General features: G+C 42.6%; 1 protein-coding gene across 3 annotated transcripts in view; it reads left to right on the plus strand.

The window, feature by feature from the left end:
* l3mbtl3 (L3MBTL histone methyl-lysine binding protein 3) overlaps window positions 1-20,570 on the plus strand; it is a 127,570-nt gene that overhangs the window by 91,422 nt on the left and 15,578 nt on the right. For all 3 annotated transcript variants that reach the window (XM_078213718.1, XM_078213720.1, XM_078213719.1), the window contains 3 exons: window positions 432-566; window positions 12,833-12,915; window positions 19,436-19,599. In XM_078213718.1, coding sequence (XP_078069844.1) covers window positions 432-566; window positions 12,833-12,915; window positions 19,436-19,599 — 382 coding nt within the window. The remainder of the gene's footprint in view (window positions 1-431; window positions 567-12,832; window positions 12,916-19,435; window positions 19,600-20,570) is intronic.

Genomic DNA, 20,570 nt, shown 5'->3' on the forward strand with positions numbered 1-20,570 from the left:
TTGGGTGAAACAATGGCCTTCCACTACTGGTTCTTAGATCAAATTAAAAGCCCAGTCTACTTTGATGCAGGCAGCGAGATAAATGTAAAATGGGTCTAAGCAATCTCTGTGCAGTTACTAGTTGACTTGGCCCCACAAGCAACAAAACTAATTTGGCACAAATTGTCAATCATGCAGAGTGATCATGGGAAACCTGGTGGCAGTAGGAAAATATCTAACTGGTGCAATAGGGCATGTTATTGAGTAAATGTTGGCCAAGGCCATTTTTCGAGCAGCGGGAATTTTGCTCCACATTAACAGGACATTTATTTGGTAACTCCATTGAGGCTTCTAATTTGGCATGCTGGGTTCATACAGCACTGTAAGCTTTAATTTGATGAGCATAAAACAGTTTATTGATTCAAATTAAAAATGCATTGCTTGATTTAAAGGAAATTCTCAAAAGACCATTGGCTCTCAGAAGCTGCTGTTCAAGAAGAAAGGAATGTTGAGGACTCTATCTCTGATGAAGAATCACCATGCAAAAAATCTCTTGTGTGTGCCAGCAAAGGAAGAAAATACACCAGGTCAGTGTCCTGTGCAAATAGTTACTGTGATATGAATATTGAATATAAAATTCTCAATACAAGATCACATTACTCATTTTATTGATGACTACAAGACTTGGTGTAATCTTAGAAAATCTCAGCCATGACAGGGGACACACCTGTACAGTCTTTACATTCTTATATTCAATAGTATCTACTTGTTATTTAATCTAATATGGAATTACCTTTATCTTCCTTTTAAAATAAACTCCAGCATACACGGTCTGAAGTGCACAGCAGCATAAGGTGTGAATTTTGCAGACTTTGTTAGATTTTGGAGGCCTGTAGATGTTCACGCATTTGTTTTGGAAACAAAAATCATTATGAGCAAATGGAATGGCGCACATCTATTTCCAGTTTTTGATTTCATTTTAATGGATCCACATCTGTGGTGATACCATATTCTGAGTAAAATATATCACCTATGCTACAATACCATGTACCAGAGAACCAGCAACTGAAAATCATTCAAACTCCAGAGGGTTGGGGGAGTAGGAGATGGTACTCAGTTTATAAACTGTGAACTGTACCTGGCTGATATTAACTAGTATTAAACATAGTAGTCTGTTGATCAGGGGTAAATCTAACATTTCAGTACATGAACTGATGTAATAATATGCTAGGACCATGTTTATAGATGTCTACAGGCACCTTTGTTCCCCTATCTTCACCTTTCATTGAGGAATGTTGCTGAGATGACACCTAGATGATGCGCCATTATTTGCTCTGCACACTTTGCTGCTCTGATCAAAATTTAGTAAGTGACTAAAATACGAGACCAATCTCATCCACCTAAAGTGCTCCTCACCCTAAATTATTTTGAAACCCTGATTGCAGAAAGAAAGAGCAAATTGAAAGGATTTGTTGCCATGCTGATTTAGCTAATAAAGTAATTGCTATTCATTCTGATTTGATTGTCACTTTCACAGTCAACTAATGAATTTGGTTGCCAATAAATTGAATATGTGAAGATTTGAAACATCGGTGGGTCTGGCTCATAATTTACTGTATGAAAAATGGTCAGATTATATTTCATAAGTATTAATATTCATTATACAGTTTTATTCAGAGCTGCTTGGTGAGATATGCTGGTAAATCCTGCTGAATATAGACTGTAACAAATACATAGATCTTGTGCCATTTCCATACTGAGTACTATAAATAGCACCTGGAAGATTTTAAGTTGCCAGGGTGTGCAGATGTTAGTGTGTCCAGAAGACTAAGGAAGCAAAATAAACTGGCATGTCACGAAGCTAGTGACTGAATTCCACATTTAACTTTGTCAGTATGCGGGGGAAAACCCCATGGACCAGGCAAGTATGTAATTAACTAATGCTAAAAAGCAATTGACCACATTTTTAACCTTGGACTCTAGCTTTTTAACTTCCTGTCTGGGCTGTCTGAAACTTTCCAGATTGAAGAAGGTAAGGGCAACAGGAGTTGACCAAGCTGAGCAATTGACAGACTGGAAGGCTTTTACATTCTGAGATCAAACAGCTGCTTCTTTAGCTAGGTGAAAAGCTTTTGCTCATATGACTTGGTATTCAGCTATAATAAAACCTTGGTTAGGAAGCATTTGGAGTATTGTGTGCAGTGCTGGTTGCCACACCACCAGAAGGACATGGAAGCTTTGGAGAGAGTGCAAAGAAGATTCACCAGGATGTTGACTGAGGAGTGGTTGAATAAACTAGGATTGTTTTTACTGGAAAGACGGAGGCTGAGGGGAGACCTGATAAAGGGCTACAAAATTATGAGAGGCAGAGACAGGGTCAATAGTCAGAGGTTTTTTTCCCAAGATGCAAGTGTCAAGGGGACACAAGTTCAAGGTGAGAGGGGGAAAGTTGAAGGGAGAAGAAGTCATATGGCATGCTTGCCTTCATCGATCGGGGGATTGAGTATAAAAATTCGCTGGTCATGCTGCAGCTATACAGAACCTTAGTTAGGCCTGATTTAGAATATCGTGTACAATTCTGGTCGCCACACTACCAGAAAGATGTGGCTACTTTGGAGGGGGTACAGATGAGGCTTACCAGGATGTTGCCTGATCTGGAGGGTATTAGCTATGAGGAGAGGTTGGATATATTTGGTTTATTCTCACTGGAATGACGGAGGGTGAGGGGTGAGCTGATAGAGGTTTGCAAGATTGAGTGGCATGGACAGAGTGGATAGTCAGATGTTCTTTCCTAGGGTAGAAAAGTCAAGTACTAGGGACATAGGTTTAAGCTGCTTGGGGAATGTGCAAGGCAATTTCTTTTACAGAGGGTGCTGAATGTCTGGAACGCAATGCCCGGGGAGGTGGTGGGAGAAGGTAAGATAGCGACGTTTAAGGGGCAACTAGACGAATACATGAATAGGATGGGTCTGGAAGGAAAAGGATCCCGTAAGTAGATACGGTTTTAGTTTAGGCAGGCATCATGATCGGCACAGGCTTGGAGGGCCTGTTCCTGTGCTGTACTTTTCTTTGTTCTTTATGCGGGAGAAATTTTTAATGCAGTGAGTGGTGGGTGCCTGGAACGCGCTGCCAGAGGAGGTGATGGAAGCAGGCACATTACCGTTATTTAAGAGACATCTGGATGAGTACATTAATGGGGAGGGAATACGGAATGAAGTGGCTGATTGCTAAGGAACACGCCACAATCAGAAAAGTACAGAAAAATGACAGAGCGAGAAACCGACAGGGAGGCTGCAAGACAGCTTTAGTGGGGAAATAAAGTTACTGCACAAGAGAGCCCTAAAGAGGCAACAATATTTAAAGCTGCAACTGTATGAAAAAAAAAGGCCATCTACAGAAAATTAGAAGAAATCCAGAGAGAGGACAGCTCCAAATAAAATATTGAGGGCAACAAGAGACCGCAGAGAGTGGGCAACTCCCAACAAAGCACTGAGGGCAACAAAAGATCCCAAAGCAAGGGCAGCAAATACTCGCAGCAGGAGTGTCAGAAAACCTCAAAGAGAGGGAGCCAAGTGACTCCAGAGTGAGGGAGACAGATGGCAGTACAGAGCGAGCAGATAGCTACAACTGAAGGAAAGCTTATCTGAGGTAACTCAAAAGAAGTAAAACGCTGTAAACCTAAATGAAGTTGTTCTACGGTAAAATGTTTGCATCAAGAGCTAAACTGGAATAGTTAAAGATTAACAACAAACCGTTCATATTTAAACATAAAAGTCTCAAGGTTTCATCACTGAGCCACTGCAAATGAACCCATAATGTTAAATGGTGCTCAGCAGTAGCACCATAATTTAAGATGTGGTGATGCCAGCATTGGACTGGAGGGGGCACATTAAGAAGCCTCACAACACCAGGTTAAAGTCCAACAGGTTTATTTGGTATCATGAGCTTTCAGAGCGCTACTCCTTCGCTCACCTGATGGAGAAGCAGCACTCCGAAAGCTCATGATACCAAATAAATCTGTTGGATTTTAACCTGGTGTTGTGAGACTTGTTATTGTACCATAATACTACAAAGACGATAGGCAAAAATGAAAGATGGAAAAACCATTTTATGGTGTAAATCTGATGGAGTTTGTATTTGTACTCACCATTTAATGTGAAACTTGAACATGAAAGCATAGGGTAAATGATTTCAGATTATATTTGTATTAGTATGGAAATCCAAAGAGATGTAGCAATGCATTTGATGGAAGCTAACTCCAATTCTGCTTTAATGTGGCTTGTAATTTTGGAGAACAATTGAAATTAACTGCACATTCAGACTATCTGTAGAAAAACATGAGAAATGCTTGATTTTGAAATATGACAATATGATACTAGATTTGATGGTCACCACAAATTATATAATTTTAGAAAAATGAACTTACTGGTGCTCATAGAAAACATTTAAAATGAGTCATTTTGATTCTGCTATATTTACTGACACATTCCTAAAACTGCCCAAGTTAATTGTTTAGGAGTATAGCAGAAAAAGCAACCCCAATTGCTGAGGTCTTAAGTAATTGTCAGTAGAATAAGATAAAGTTCCCACAATGGTTTGGCCAATTTATCCAGTGCATATCTGAGCCATTAGTTGGAATTTCCAATGAATGTTATTTTAACCTTGATGTTTAAAATGAGTGTGATAAAGCCATTTTGAAAATCTCAGCTATACGGCCTATAAAAGTGACATGTTCGATATCCAGCGGTATGACCACTAAATTACCAATCTGGGTGAGGAAGGAGAGCACCAGCCAAATTTCTAACTCCTAGTAACTTATCAAGATAGCCCTGCGGGAAGTCTGTACCACCATTGGACATAGTTGTGACACATTGTGTTTGGATGGCATATTTACACTTTGCCGATTGGACTAATGCATGAAAAGCGGCACTTGTATCACAGTAAGCAGTCAGTGCCTTCAAAGGTTGACAAGTGGGTAGAAGAGTGAAGAACGTTGACAATGCAGAAAAAGAGCTACATTGGACAAAAGATGAATGACAGGTTTAAAAAAAACACAACTTGTATTATACACACGACACACTGTTATAGAATCAGAAACAACACTGCTGCCAGTATTTTTCATTAAATAGCTAAGTGAAACAAATGAGGAGCAATTATTCTAGTTCCTAGATGGTTTATGTCACAACCTGCCATCCCATCAAAATGCACTGGTATTAGCTAGTTTTATCTACTGTCAGTGTGTTTGCATGCTGTACTGTGTGCAGTTCTGGTCACCCTATTATAGAAAGGATATTATTAAACTAGAAAGAGTTTATGGGTGGCACGGTAGCACAGTGGTTAGCACTGCTGCTTCACAGCTCCAGGGACCTGAGTTCGATTCCTGGCTTGGGTCACTGTCTGTGTGGAGTTTGCACATTCTTCTCATGTCTGCGTGGGTTTTCTCCGGGTGCTCCAGTTGCCTCCCACAGTCCAAAGATGTACGGGTTAGGTTGATTGACCATGCTAAAAATTGCCCCTTAGTGTCCTGAAATGTGTAGGTTAGAGGGATTAGTGGGTAAGTATGTAGGGATATGGGGTGGGGCCTGGGTGGGATTGTGGTCGGTGCAGTCTCGATGGGCCAAATGGCCTCTTTCTGCACTGTAGGGTTTCTATGATTCTGAGTGCAGAAAAGATTTATGAGGATGCCACCGGGACTTGATGGTTTGAATTATAAGGAGAGGCTGGATAGACCGGGACTTTTTCCTCTGGAGCGAAGAAGGCTGAGGGGTGATCTTATAGAGGTCTATCAAATAATAAAGGGCATAGATCAGCTAGATAGTCAATATCTTTTCCCAGAGGTAGGGGAGTCTAAAACTAGAGGGCATAGGTTTAAGGGGAGAGATACAAAAGGGCAATTTTTTCTCACACAGGGTGGTGAGTGTCTGGAACAAGCTGCCAGAGGTAGTAGTAGAGGTGGGTACAATTTTGTCTCTTAAAAAGCATTTAGACAGTTACATGGCGAAGATGGGTATGGAGGGATGTGGGCCAAATGCGGGCAATTGGGACTAGCTTAGGGGTTCTTTTTTAAAAAAAAAGGGTGGCATGGACAAGTTGGGCCGAAGGGCCTGTTTCCATGCTGTAAACCTCCATGACTCTCTGCAGAATTGTATACAACCTAACACAGCTCTCATCACAGTACTGGAGCAAGCTAGAGTCCCAGGCAAACCACACGGACTCGTATCAACTATGACAAGGTCAGCAAGACATAACAGGCTACAAGATGAAGGCATGTACAATCACCGGCACCAATGCACCCCTCCCCGATGAAGTCAGTGCATTCTATGCCCATTTTGAGCAAGAGGTCAGTGAGAGCACACCTTCCATCCTGCATGTCTCGGTCGAACCGGTATCTGGGGTCACCAACGCAGACGTCAAAACGGCCTTCTCGAAAGTCAATCTATGGAAAGCGACTGGCCCGGATGGGGTACCCAGGTGAGCATTCAGATCCTGAATGGAGCAGCTGGCGGGGGTATTTACACCAATCTGAGGTCCCTATCTGCTTCAAGAAGACAAACATCATCCCTGTACCAAAAAAAAGCCAGACAGCTTGCCTTAATGATTATAACCCAGTGGCTCTGACATCCATCATTATGAAATGGTTCAAAAGGTTAGTCATGCAACAAATCAATTCCAGCCTCCCAGATTGCCTGGATGCACTATAGTTTGCTGACCGTCACAACAGATACCATCTCCCTGACCCTACACTGAACCCTGGAACACCTGGATAACAAAGACACTTATGTCAGACTCCTATTTATTGACTGTAGCTCAGCCTTCAACACCGTTATTCCTACAAAACTCATCTCCAAACTACAGGGCCTGGGGCTCGGCTCCCCTCCCTGCGACAGGTTCCCAGACTTCCTAACCCACAGACCGCAAACAGTAAGGATAGGCAACAATACCACCTCCACGATCAGCCTCGACATCAGTGCCCCACAAGGCTGTATCTTCAGCCCCCTGCTATACTCCTCATATGCCTATGACTGTGTGGTCAAATTCCCCTCCAATTCGGTTTTCAAGTTTGCTGACGACACCACCGTAGTGGGTCAGATCTCAAACAATGATGAGATAGAGTATAGGAAAGAGATAGAGAATCTGGTGAACTGGTACAGCGACAATAATCTCTCCCTCAATGTCAACAAAACAAAGGAGATAATCATTGACTTTAGGAAGCGAAGTGGAGGACATGCCCCTGTCTGCATCAATAGGAGTGAAGTGGAAATGGTCAAGAGCTTCAAGTTTTGAGATGTCCAGATCACCAACAACCTGTCCTGGTCCCTCCATGCTGACGCTATAGTTAAGAAAGCCCACCAACGCCTCTACTTTCTCAGGAGGCTAAGGAAATTTGGCATGCCCACTACGACTCTCACCAACCTTTACAGATGCGCCATAGAAAGCATTCTTTCTGGTTGTATCACACCTTGGTATGCCTCCTGTTCTGCCCAAGACCGCAAGAAACTACAAAGGGTCGTGAATGAAGCCCAATCCATCACGCAAACCAGCCTCCCATCCATTGACTCTGTCTACATTTCTCGCTGCCTCAGAAAAGCAGCCAGCATAACAAGGACTCCACAGCACCCGAGCATTCTCTCTTCCACCTTCTTCCATCGGGAAAAAGATGCAAAAGTCGGAGGGCGCGTACCAACCGACTCAAAAACAACTTCTTCCCTGCTGCCATCAGACTTTTGAATGGACCTACCTCATTTTAAGTTGATCTTTCTCTACACCCTAGCTACGACTGTAACAGTATATTCTGCTCTCCTTCTCTATGTACATTATGCTTTGTCTGTATAGCGCAAGAAACAATACTTAGTATGCTAATACGTGTGACAATAAATCAAATCAAACTTTTCTAACTTTTGATCTGGATCCATGTTAGCAGCAAGCCTGTGGCTTATACCACTGACTACATTTTTAAACTTACATTTTTACCTTTTTGTCAGCTGCAGCGGGAACCTCCTACCCCAGCTGTATTATGGAGCAATCAGTGTGGTGAATAGAGAGGTATAGTGGTGAGGCATAGTTGCACCAGAGTCGCACCCCCTTTGTTGTCCTGAACTGAAGGCTCACCTCTTGAGTCTTCAATTCAAGTGAACAGCTGTGGGGTCGGGGAAGGAGCTAATATGAACAGTTGATTTAACATTACTTTGTAAGCATGTAAAAAGCTCAGTATTTACAAGGTAAGTTTTAATTATTTGTTGTAGCTGACCTCCTTCCCGATGCTGCTCACCCCAGTCCCATCACTGTACCCCACTTCAGTCAGCCCTAGTTCACCCCTCACTCCCATAGTCCCTCATCACCACTCACCCCCATAACAACTGGCTCTGCTCTGACATCAATGGAACTAAGAGTCGAAGATAATAGTGACAGGTGGACAGGAGGTTGGAGAGTTAACTAGAAGTTATGGGAGAGAGAGCCAGGTGTGCAGGGGGTGGTGTTTATTTGCACTTGGGGATAACAGGAGTGTGATGATGTGCCTCCTGTTTTAAAGGGCTGCTCCTCGTGTTACAATTGAGCTTTCTTATGTATATTTTAGTGAACAAGATTACATTTCAAGACTGTAGCTTTAAATTTAGGATAACTGAAGTGGGCCATGTGACCTGGAGTGTGTCTGACAGTAGATCTCGGTAGTTTGTTTGTTTAGAGGTCAAAGCCCGGCTCAGATTGTTTAACTGAAAAGAAGGTGCAAGATATTTATGCTTGGAGACAATAAGCACAGTCTGGATATACCTTGAGTATGCCCCGAGTGTCTCAAAGGAGTTATAGATATTAAGTTGTAAACAGTAGTGTTGTAAACTATCTGTTCACTTTATAAGATGAACTGGAATCGGGATCAAAGATAACTGTTTAGCATTTCTACTCCGATATAAAACGAATACGTTTATTGTTGTATAGGGTAAAGGGTTATACAATATACAATAAAAATACAAGAGTAATACAATAAAAAAGCCATTTTGGAATCAGGTTACAGGCTTCCCTGCAAACCCGAGAATTGCACAGACTGCAGTGATCTGTGGAGAGAGAACAGAGCTAATGTTTCGACAGAGCTCTGACAAAGAGTCATCCAGTCTCGAAGCAACAATTGCTCTGTTCTCTCTGCACAGATGCTGTCAGATCTCATATAATTCGTACAGTGCACAAGGAGGCCATTCGGCCCATTAAGTCTACACCGACCACAATCCCACCCAAGCCCTATTCCCGTAACCTCACACATTTACCCTGCCAATCCTTGACACTAGGGACAGTTTAACATGGCTAATCACCCTAACCAGCACATCTTTCGGACTGTGGGAGGAAACTGGAGCACCCGGAAGAAACCCACGCAGGCACGAGGAGAATGTGCAAACTCCACACAGACAGTGACCTGAGGCTGGAATTGAACCCAGGTCCCTGGCGCTGTGAGGCAGCAGTGCTAATCACTGTGCCACCATCTGCTGAGATTTTCCATGTGTTTCTGATTCAAATTCCAGCATCTGCAGTAATTTGCTTTTATATTTATGCAGTTTGATCTTGTGTGGTCCTGTGAGCTAAAGAAGAAATCATCCAGACCTCCACCTTAAGCGGAGAAAAAACTAAATCTATCTTTTACTGCCTCAAACATGAGTGGGAGCTTGTGTTCAGATTGAAGATTCAGTTTGTCAGGATTTAAACAAGGCTGCAAGATTTACCTGGCTTTGAGCCAGAGGAGGGATGTATGGCAAAACGCTCACAATGAAAGGCAATTCTGGGATTAGAAGTTACCTAGCTAGGAAAACAAAAAAAGCCATTGGGAGCTGAGAATAATTTTAGGCTAGTTACTATCGAATGCAGTGTCCACTAGGGGACAGTGTAATGTATAACTCTAGTGAGAGATTTTCAGTCATGTTAAAAGTTAAATTGGGATTCTCTCTTCCATAGTTTAAAAAGGCGGGTGGCACAGTGGTTAGCACTGCTGCCTCACAGCGCCAGGGACCTGGGTTCGATTCCTGGCTTGGGTCACTGTGTGGAGTTTGCACGTTCTCCCCGTGTCTGCATGGGTTTCCTCCTGGTGCTTCAGTTCCCTCCCACAGTCCGAAAGATGTGCTGCTTAAGTGCATTGGCTAAATTCTCCCTCAGTCTACCCGAACAGGCACTGGAATATGGTGACTGGGGGAATTTCACATTAACTTCATTGCAGTGTTAATGTAAGCCTTACTTGTGACTAATAAATAAACTTTAACTTTATAGGTTATCTACAAACATAGAATAGCGATGATTAGTGTTTAGTTGTCATTTGTTACAGTAAAAGTTTTAAAACGTGAAATCTTGACCCATCATTCAGCTGTCAACTGAGAGTTTGAATTTCTCTTGTTATTGATCTCTGCAGAGATTATCGCACTAGCAGGTTCTGTGCTGTAGCTGCCAGTGGGATCCTCTGTGGCTCATGGAGTGGCCATAAATGAAAGTCCCCGCTCCGCACCCTGCTGGTTTCCATCTGGCAGTCTTCCTGACAACTGTACAGTGCTGACAGAGACAGCACATGGCCTTTAATTGGGCACTTAATTGTCATAGTTGGCCACCTAGCAAGCAGCCTAGCTGATGAGATTCCAGCCACTGGCAATATGCCTATCTCTGTGAGCCCCTTATCTTAATCTGCATGACATATGGTATTTTTTATACGAGAAAATAATATATTATTTCTAAAAACTAAGTGACACACAAGAACTCTGTGTTTGCATTTGTCTGGTCCTGATGAGCTCACCAAATGCAATTTCTGTAGCAACTGGTATTTTTTTTCAATGACATAGGTTCATCCTTGCTCTCTTTGCTTGGAGACTGTTTTGATATGCCTTAACCCAACCAAGGTTATTAAGTGCCTGTAATTGCCTGAATCCTTCTGTATTTTTGAAGTTCTTCTTTCCCACTGTTAATTCTATCCAGGAATGTAGGCATCCATATGGCACAAGTAGCTGACCTTTTGACCTTATATTTTTTTTTAAATTCAGTACTGTCAACAGGAAGTTCTCGTTCTGTGAAATGCCTTTGCATTAGAATGATTTGGTCAAATTTGTTTATTCAGTTGCCACTGGTGAAAAATATGTCTCACTTATTAAGTGGTCAAGAGGCTTATTTTCTGTTATCTTTATTTAATTTTTTTATTACTATATTCCATTCCACCGTTTTTATTTACACTTGTAGAGAAAATGTTGAAAGTCATTATTAAAGAAGTTGTAGTTGGGCTTTGGATAAGCTTGAGGTAATCGGGCAGTGTCAACGTGGTTATGTGAAAGAGAAATCATGCTGAACCAACTGATTGGAGTTATTTAAGGAAGTAACATGTGCTATAGATAATGAGAACCAGTAGAGTTACTGTACTTAGATTTCCAGAAGGCTTTTGATAATGTGCCACATCAAAGGTTATAGTGGAAAATAAAAGCTCATGTTTTAGGGGGTAGCATGGAGAGAAGATTGTCTGTCTTACAGGAAGCAGAGAGAAGGCATAAATGGGTCATTTTCAAGTTGGCAAGATGTGATGAGTGGTGTGTCACAGGGATCAGTGCAGGTACCTCAATTGTTTACAATTTATATAAATGACTTGGACGAAGGGATGGTTGTCAAATTTGCTAAAGACACAAAAATAGGTAGGAAAGTAAGTTGCGAAGTGGACATAAGGTGGCTACAAAAAGACATAGATAGATTAAATGAGTGGTGAAAGATTTGGCAAATGGAGTATAATGTGGGAAAATATGAAATTGTCCATTTTGGTGGGAAGAATAATAAATACAAGATCCTAAGGAGTCTTGACAGGGTTGAACTCCTAGGTCTATTCTGAGTTCATCCTGAGGGGTCTTGATAGGATGGATGTGGAGGGTGTGTTTCTTTTAGTGGGATAATATTGTGGGCCGCTGTTTTAAAAATAAGGAGTCACCCATTTAAAACAGATGAGGCATAGATGGTCATGAATCTTTGGAGCACTCTTCCTGTAAAGGTTGTGCGAGCAGAGTCTTTGAATATTTTTAAGGCAGAAGTGGATAAATATTTGGCAAGCAAGGGATGATTGGTTATCAGGAGTAAGCGAAATACAAATTTGATGCTACTATCAGATCAGTCGTGATCTTTATGAATGGCTGAGAGGCTCAGGGGTTGAATTGCTTGCTCCGACTCCTTGTTCGTATGTTCATAAGGGAAAGGCAAGCAGGCTATTGGGAACACCAACACCTTACAATCCAAGTTACAAATCATCCTGACTTGGAAATATGTTGCTATTTCTTCTTTGTTGCTGGGTTGAAATCCGGAAACTCCTTCCCTAACAGGACTGCGGGACTACCTATGCCACACAGACTGTGTTGGTTCAAGAAGATAACTCACCAGCACCTTCTCAAAGGTAATTAGGGATGGCCGCTTGTCAACAAAGCGCACTCTCTAATCTATTTTTCGGTGTACGTAGACAATTTTGTGTGTTTGGCCTGACTTTGCACGTGTGGTACTTTGAAGGGGCTGATGTGCACCACTGGCGTCAAAACTTGCAGGTTGCACCACAGGCATGCAGCTTAAAGGGAGCATTTGCTTGTCAGTGATATTCATCCTGTGAAAGTTGGGAGATTTTCTGCGTTACAAGCAAAGGATTTCAAGCAAACATGTAAATGAATTCCAAAAGACAGGTTAATGATTTTGCTCGGGATAGTGACCAGAATGGTAACTTTGAATTTGACAAGTAAGTAACCCAGCTCGCATGACTGAATAAGCAATTTATTTTTTTCTGCACTTACTATTGCAGTATGATGGGCAGGTTTTACTCTTAGTATCATATAAGTCTTGAGAAAATAAACTATTTTAACCTTGTCTCCTCTCCTAGAGCTGGAAGGCCAATTAAGCATCCAAGGATAAAGCAGGAATCTGTTGTTACAAATAAGATTAACTGGCAAAATGAAAATAAAGGTAAGGGAGATTATGGAACATCATATTGGATAGACCATATGTAATTTGTAGAGTTGAAATGGTTGTATTAATACTTAGTGTGTAGGTTTGAAGCAAATATCTGTCAATACTGGATGATCAGCAGATTTCATTGTTGTGTGCAAAGAATCCGTTCAGGTTTTGGAAGTGCAATCCTGTACCGTCTGACTAACTGACTTGCTATGAGACTCTGTTTCTGGAGGCAGACATCTTAACATCAGTTCAGCAAATGCCTCTCGCAGCAATGCAGTAATGAAGACTGCTGTCCATCTACTTACGGCATGGTGTCAGAGAGTGGCAAAAGATAGAGTTTTGAAGCTTGCAAAAGGAGCAGTGAAGACCCTGAGAACACAGGTTCAAAATTCTGCAAACAGGCTGCTGAAAAGAACAAAGGAAAACCGACGAGGGCTGTAAGATAAAAGAAAAACACACAGGCTGCAAGTGAAGGCACCGGTTGCAGAGAAAAAGGAAACACAGACAAAGGCTGCAAGTAAATTACTGTGCGAGTGGGAAGTATTTCACTAAATTTCCCAATTCCATCTCCAGGCCAATTGAAAAATGAGACATGATAAAACTGGCAGTATTTCGGGTTGCAATGTCAAAACTATGAGATTGCAACAGACTTGATTAGTCGGCGGGATGATATGGCCTTACTTGCCCTGAAACCGTAAAATCCCACCCGAGGTCAAACTGACCTTCCCATTGTCTGCCCCTTGCTTGCTCCGATTCCCAGAGCGGGCAGGGCGGTAAAATTCTGGCCAACAACTCTGAACCAATAACAATAGCGACACTGTTAATATTCTAGGAGGCTCTGCTACAGAGTGTATACCACCCTAAATCTAACCATCAAGCAAAGAAAAAAGACGACAAAGATTTTTAAAACCTTTTGAACCCCAAATGAATTTTACAGATGAACAATGTGTTCAACACTGGAGTTCAGAGGAAAATGAGATCACTGAACAGTATGTCAAGGCAGTAATGCAGCTAGTCAAATCATGTGAATTTAGACAGCTAAAAGATGATCAGATTAAAGATAGGTTGGTCCTAGCTGTGAGAGACCTCTCGGTGAGAGCAAGTCTACTGAAAGATGAGGAATTGACGCTAAAGAAAGTGATAGATGTGTTTTTGATATACACGAATTGTTAAACAATGGCTCGAGCCCATGTATGGCAAAGCAGACCAAGAGACAGATTATACTGAGAGACAGTCAATGCCAAAAGAGCTGAGCAATCGCACACAAAGGTCAGAGTGCAGAAACATAGAATCCCTACAGTGCAGAAGGAGGCCATTCGGCCCATCAAGTCTGCACCGACCACAGTCCCACCCAGACCCTAACTTGTCTAGGCGACCAGGTTTCCTAAACTGAACTAGTCCCATTTGCTAGCATTTGGCTCATATCCCTCTGAACCTTTCCTACCCATGTACCCATCCAAATGTATTTTAAATGTTGTAATTTTACCCGTCTCTACCACCTCCTCTGGCAGCTCATTCCATATATACACCACCCTCTGTGAAAAAGTCACCCCTGAGGTATTTTTCCAAATCTTTCCCCTCTTACCTTAAACCTATGCCCCCAAGCTTTAGACTCCTCTACCCTGGGGAAAAGACCATGGCTTTACACCTTATCTGTGCCCCTCATGATTTTATAAACCTCTATAAGGTTACCCCTCATCCTCCTCTGCTCCAGGGGAAAAAGGTACCAGCCAGCCTATCCAGCCTCTCCTTATAATTCAAACCTTACAGTCCTGGTAACATCCTTGTAAATCTTTTTTTGTACCCTTTCCAGTTTCCAGTTTAGTAACATCCTTCCAATAGCAGGATGACCAGAATTGTACGCAGTACTCCAAATGTGGCCGTACCAATGTCTTGTACAGTTGTAACATAACGTCCCAACTCCTCTACTCAGTGCTCTAACCAATGAAGGCAAATGCGCCAAACTCCTCCTTCACCACTCTGTCTAGTCGTGACGCCGTAGAGGATAGCATGCACAGGAAAAGAAACATTGCCCAGTTGAGGAAAATGGTGTTTTGACTGCAAGAAGCAGAGCCATTTCACACACCAGTGCTTGGCCAGAAAAGAAATCCTACACAAATTGTCATTGGAATGATTTATTGTAGATGAGTCTGATGAAGTACTATACATGACACAACAGGTTGGTTCAGCCAAGTCCAAAGGCGAGAAATAGTTTGTACTGTTACCATGAGGACTGCAGAGGGAAAGTATTAAGCAAACAAGAAGTGTCAGATAGACACTGATGTGTCATGCAACATAATCATCTTCCCAGAACTGTGTGAAATGGCTCAACATGGCGATCTGAAAATGAAGCCCTTGAAAGTAAGATTGAGGCTATTTGATGATACCGAAAGAACAAATTAGTCTGACAGCCCAATGCAATGGCAAGGAGGAAGACCTTGAGTTCCAGAAAATAGGTGGGATGAAATGGCCACTTATCCCACCTGGGGCAAGTCTAAAGCTTGGGCTGGTAGCCCTGAACATGCCAACAGAGACAGAGCAGAAAAATAATCCAGAGAGAGGGAAGCAGAAGATCCCGGAGAGAGCGAGACAATATTTGAGTAAACTACAAGATGGCTGCCAACCGCATCAATGCAATGAAATACATGAGCCCAAGGTAATGTTCCACAGGAAAATGTTCACGTCAGAGCTGAACTGGAAGATTTAAAGGACAATATTCCAGCTGAGTATATACCTTTGAAAAAGCATGATAGATGAAAGTCTGCAATGGACCATGCTTTGTGAGACCTGACCAAACAAATTCATGAGCAATGCAAAGATATCGGGAGGAAAGAATGATCCACAATTCCACAGTTGGTAACTCAGGGAGGGAGTTGCAAATAACTCAACCAGATATATAGGCACAAATACAGGCACATGTGCTCAGCTAATGAAGCTGCTCCTTCATAGCAATTGAGGAGAAGGGACCTCAGCAGCTGTTCTGAGTACAGAACTACCTTCAATCCCAGAGGTCAATGAGTCCCCAACAGCTGCAATAGAACAACAATAGTCACCAAGGCAACAAGGGCCACAGGAACAACACACTCCAGGTAAAGCATGTCACCGAGAAGAAGTCAATATGCATGCATTCCCTTAAGAGACCTGCACAATTTGAAGACTATGGGCCCTATTTTACCATTGCCTCGCACCCATTTTCGGGCGAGAAAATGTGGTAAAGTCGGGTGAGAGGCCATTTCCGTGATCCACATCCACGCAGATTGCCACTTTACCGAAACCCGGGAATGGCGGCGATTCGATTCGCGCCCAAAACAGGCGCAACGACGATTTAAATGCATTTGCATGCATTTAAATTGAATTAATGAACTGCCCACCCAACTTTATCAGCATTTCCCCCTTTGTCACCGCGTTTGCCAATCCGGAACCACGCTGTCATGGGCCTGCTAAATAAAAGTCTGAAACGGATGCTCCAGCTTCTGAAGAGCGCGTTCAGTGTTTCCAACGGCTCTCTGACTCAGATCAGTGGTGGGGGGGAGGAGGTAGGGGGGTCAGATCATTCTCTGGTTGGGGGGGGGGAGGAGGGGAGTGAGGCCAGATCGTTGTCTGGTTGGGAGGGGGGGAGGAAGAGGAGCGGGTCAGATGTATCTCTGGGGGTGGGAGGGGGGGGGGCGAGAGGGCTGACCATTGTCTGGTGGTGGGGGGGAGGGCTGATCGGTGTCTGGTGGTGGGGGGGAGGGCTGATCGTTGTCTGGTGGGGAGGGAGGAGGAGGTGGGTCAGACGTTCCTCTGGAGGGGAGGGGGAGTGAGGCCAGACCATTCTCTGGAGGGGCGGAGTGAAGCCAGTTCATTGTCGGGGGGCGGGGGGGGTGGGTGAGGCCAGACCATTCTCTGGAGGGGGGGGGAGGGGGGGAGTGAGACCAGATCGTTGTCTGGGGGGCGGGGGGGGAGGAGTGAGGCCAGATCGTTGTCTGGGGGGAGAGGAGGGAGGCAGGTAAGATGTATCTCGGGGGGGGGGGGGCACGATCGCTCACTGGTGGCGGGAGGGGGCAGGTGGATCTCTGGTTGGGGGGCAGGGGTGTCCGCTGCCACTCTGCGGGCGATCGGTGGGGAGGGGGGCAGGGGTGGCAATCAGTCTGGGTAGTGGGGGGGTGGATAAGGGGGACAGTGATGTGTGTGTGTGTGCACCCTCGCTCCCGATTTTTGCTCCCGGGTCGCTTTCTCCGCTTTCTGCCGCCCAGGAGCGATCTGACATGGGCGCGCTTTTTCAAATTTTTTTCAGACTGCGCATACACAGTTCAGAGCTCCGATTGTTTCGGCCGCGCTAAGCTCTGCCCACAGCGCGAATGGGACTGGAGATGGCTGAGTGCATATGGGGGCGCCTGAAAGCAAATTTCTAAGTCGGATCTGCATTACGCCCAGATTGGGCGCTTAGAATGAAAATGGTAAAATCAGGCCCTGTGTGTGCAATTCATGTGCAAAGATTGACTCGTAGAACAAACTACGACTTGTGAATACATGACAACTGTAGGTGTATAGTGGGTAACATGAGCAACTTGGTCACACAGCATCATACATGCAAATGTGTCTTTTGTCTGCTAGGAAAAGGGGGATGTTTGTATTTTTTTCATGTGAAAAAGACAATGTTTGTGTTTTTGGAGAAGCAATCCTGTACTGCCTGCCTAACTGACTTGTCAAAGTCATGTGACCCATGTCATGACACTGCCTCTGGAGGTTATCATCTTAAGATCAGTTTGATAAAAGCCTCTCACAGAAACACACTAATGTAGATTGTTGTCCCTATACTTGCAAGAGTCTGAGTCCCATCTATCAAATCTCCTCGAAGGAAAACAACCTAATCTCCTTCTGTATTTCCATGTAACTGCTCCCTTACCAATTATATAGAAAAAAAGATAATTTTGAATGATTATAAACTTCAAATTTAATAGAATGAGACCTGCTGAAACTGACATGTCAGCTCCAAACTAGTTATAAATCTTACCTGAATACCTCTGATGCTGTTTAAATTGCATTAATTTGGCATCTCCTACAAAATCGAATTCTATGTTAATTTCTAGCACACACAATATATTCTTACAATACAGTGATATTGACACTGACTTCTGAATTGTTTTCCTGTTATACGTCATCTTTATCAAAACTCCTCATATCGAGCCCACGGCTGCCATGAACAGAAGTTAATCAGTATTAAAGGACCACAGAAAGAAAATCACTACCTAATAAATATTCTTGCTGTCTGTTTTTGAATTATTTCCAGGCTGTGACTATTACTGACAAAGCTGACACTAATTGTTCGTCCCTTGTTGCCCTGAGATGGTGGTGGGTGGGCTGCCTTCTAGAACCAATGTAGATTGTATTCTTTCTAGAACCTTGGCCTCATAAACCACTGGATTTTATCAAGTTGAGGATATTTAAACATCAACCATGGTCAATACAAGAGTCATATAGGCCAGGCTGGGAAAGGGTAGCAGTTTCTTTCCCAGAAGGATATTTGGACCATTTGGCAACTTTGTAGTCACTTTTGCTGATTAATTTTTAATTTTTCTTCAGATTTGTTTAAACTGGCATGATGAAATTTGAATTTACAATGACTGGATTATTAGCTCAGGCTTCTGGATTACTAGTCCGGCAACATAACTACTAAACTACCATCGTTACATACCAATATAGTGCTGCAATCTACCCTGCCTTTCTTATTTAAAGGATAGGAAACACCTAAGTGGGTGCCTATTAGGTGAACAGATTTATCCTCTGCCTACGTAACTGCTGACTTCACTGAGAAAGCTTTTTACAGCAAAAGAGCACCTTCCTGACCATATGTCTCTTGCATTTCTGCCAATCTCATCAATGCCTCAATAATTTATTTTCAATTCCATGTGCTTCACCTTTAGCTAACAAAGTAACGCGCAAGATAGTAATACACTCCTTCTGGAAGTCTACATAGAATTCTCCTGTTCACTTCTTTAAAGAGTTCTTGAAAGTCTTGATTCGAGTTTATCAGACATGGCCTGCATGCATACATTAGATGGAAGCAAGACCGTAAATGATGTCTTCAACAGCTGAATGACACTCAGTACAGCTTCAGACTTGAAAAATGACTGAACAATTAACCAAAGAAACTTAGAAACTAGGAACCATTTGGCACTTCGAGCTTGTTCCGCCATTCATTATGACCATGGTTGATTCTTGATCTCAGTGCCATATTCCCACTTTCTCCACATACTGCTTGATACCATCGAAATCTAAAAAATATCTAATTTCAAAGGTAGGTGGCAAGAGAAATTATACTCCAACATAAATCAGCACCCTAAAACGTGATGGGGAATAATTTGGAGAGACAGTGAAATAAAACTAGAATTACAAGCAAAACTGTTGAATGGTCTCTAATTCTAAATGAATTTAATAAAACTCAAATCAGATTTTTGAGATTATAGATTGTGCATACATCCCTGTTTTAACAATCATTTTTAATATGACTCTGTTAACTTTCTAACAAAATTTGCGCTCTCCACAGAAAATGATGATTTCAACCTACAGCAAGCATTGCATCAGTCCGTGTTTATGTCTTCAGCATCACCAGTGCCCAGTCTGCCTCTCTGCTGGGAACAACACAGCAAGCTGTTACCTGGGGTGGCTGGAATCACTGCCAGAAAAGTAGCAAAATGGACTATTGAAGAGGTATGGAAGAAAACAATCTCAATCTTTTTCAACAAAATTCCACATTATCTGTCTAAAATCTTACATGCAGTGTGCACTTAGTGTGAATGTCACACTTAATTATACAACATTTTCCCATCACAGTTTATTGATAATACCCCATTGTGATACAGTTGTTAGTCTTCCTACCAACCTTGAGCAACGTCACGGGGTGCCTTGTAAAGACAATGGGGTAGGAACATTGATGTATCTAGTAAGAAATAATAATCAAGAGCAACAGATGTGTCCTTATTCCCTCATTGTCAAAGTATCTTTGGATAACATAGTAACAGGAGTAGGCCATTCGGCCTGTTGAGCTTACTCCACCACTCAGTCAGATGATGCCTGATAATCTACAATAATGTCATTTTCCACACTATCTCCATATCCCTTGATGTCAGTATTCTGAAATATATTGATTTTCTGTATTGAGCATGCTCAGTAGCTTCCACAGCCCTCCGTGGTAGAGAATTCCAAAGATTTACCGAATTCTGAGTGAAGAAAATTCACCTCGTTTCAGTCTTAAATGGCTTGAGTTCTGAGACTGTGTTAACTGATTCTAGACTATACCCTCATTTCTTCTGTATCTTCCTCTGTAAAGGCACCCACAAAGTTGTTTAGTCTTTTCACCATTTCCATATTCTCCTTTATAAATTCTTCTGTCTGCACCTGCAATGGACCCACATTTGTCCTTTTCCTTTTCACATGCCTGAAAGGAATTTTACAGTCTGCTTGCTATCTTACATTCATATTCTCTTTTCCCTTTATCAGTTTCTGGGTAGTCCTTTGCTGGATTCTGATCCGTGAGCTGACCAGTTTTCCTAGCAACCTTATAAACCACTTCCTTTGATTTAATCCAGTCTTTAACTTCACCTGTTTTCCACAGTTGATTCAACTTTTCTGTTGGGGTTTTGTGTCTTAGAGGAATATATATTTGCCATGGACCATGTAGT

This window comes from Mustelus asterias, chromosome 5 (assembly GCF_964213995.1).
Source record: "Mustelus asterias chromosome 5, sMusAst1.hap1.1, whole genome shotgun sequence".
Taxonomy (NCBI): domain Eukaryota; kingdom Metazoa; phylum Chordata; class Chondrichthyes; order Carcharhiniformes; family Triakidae; genus Mustelus; species Mustelus asterias.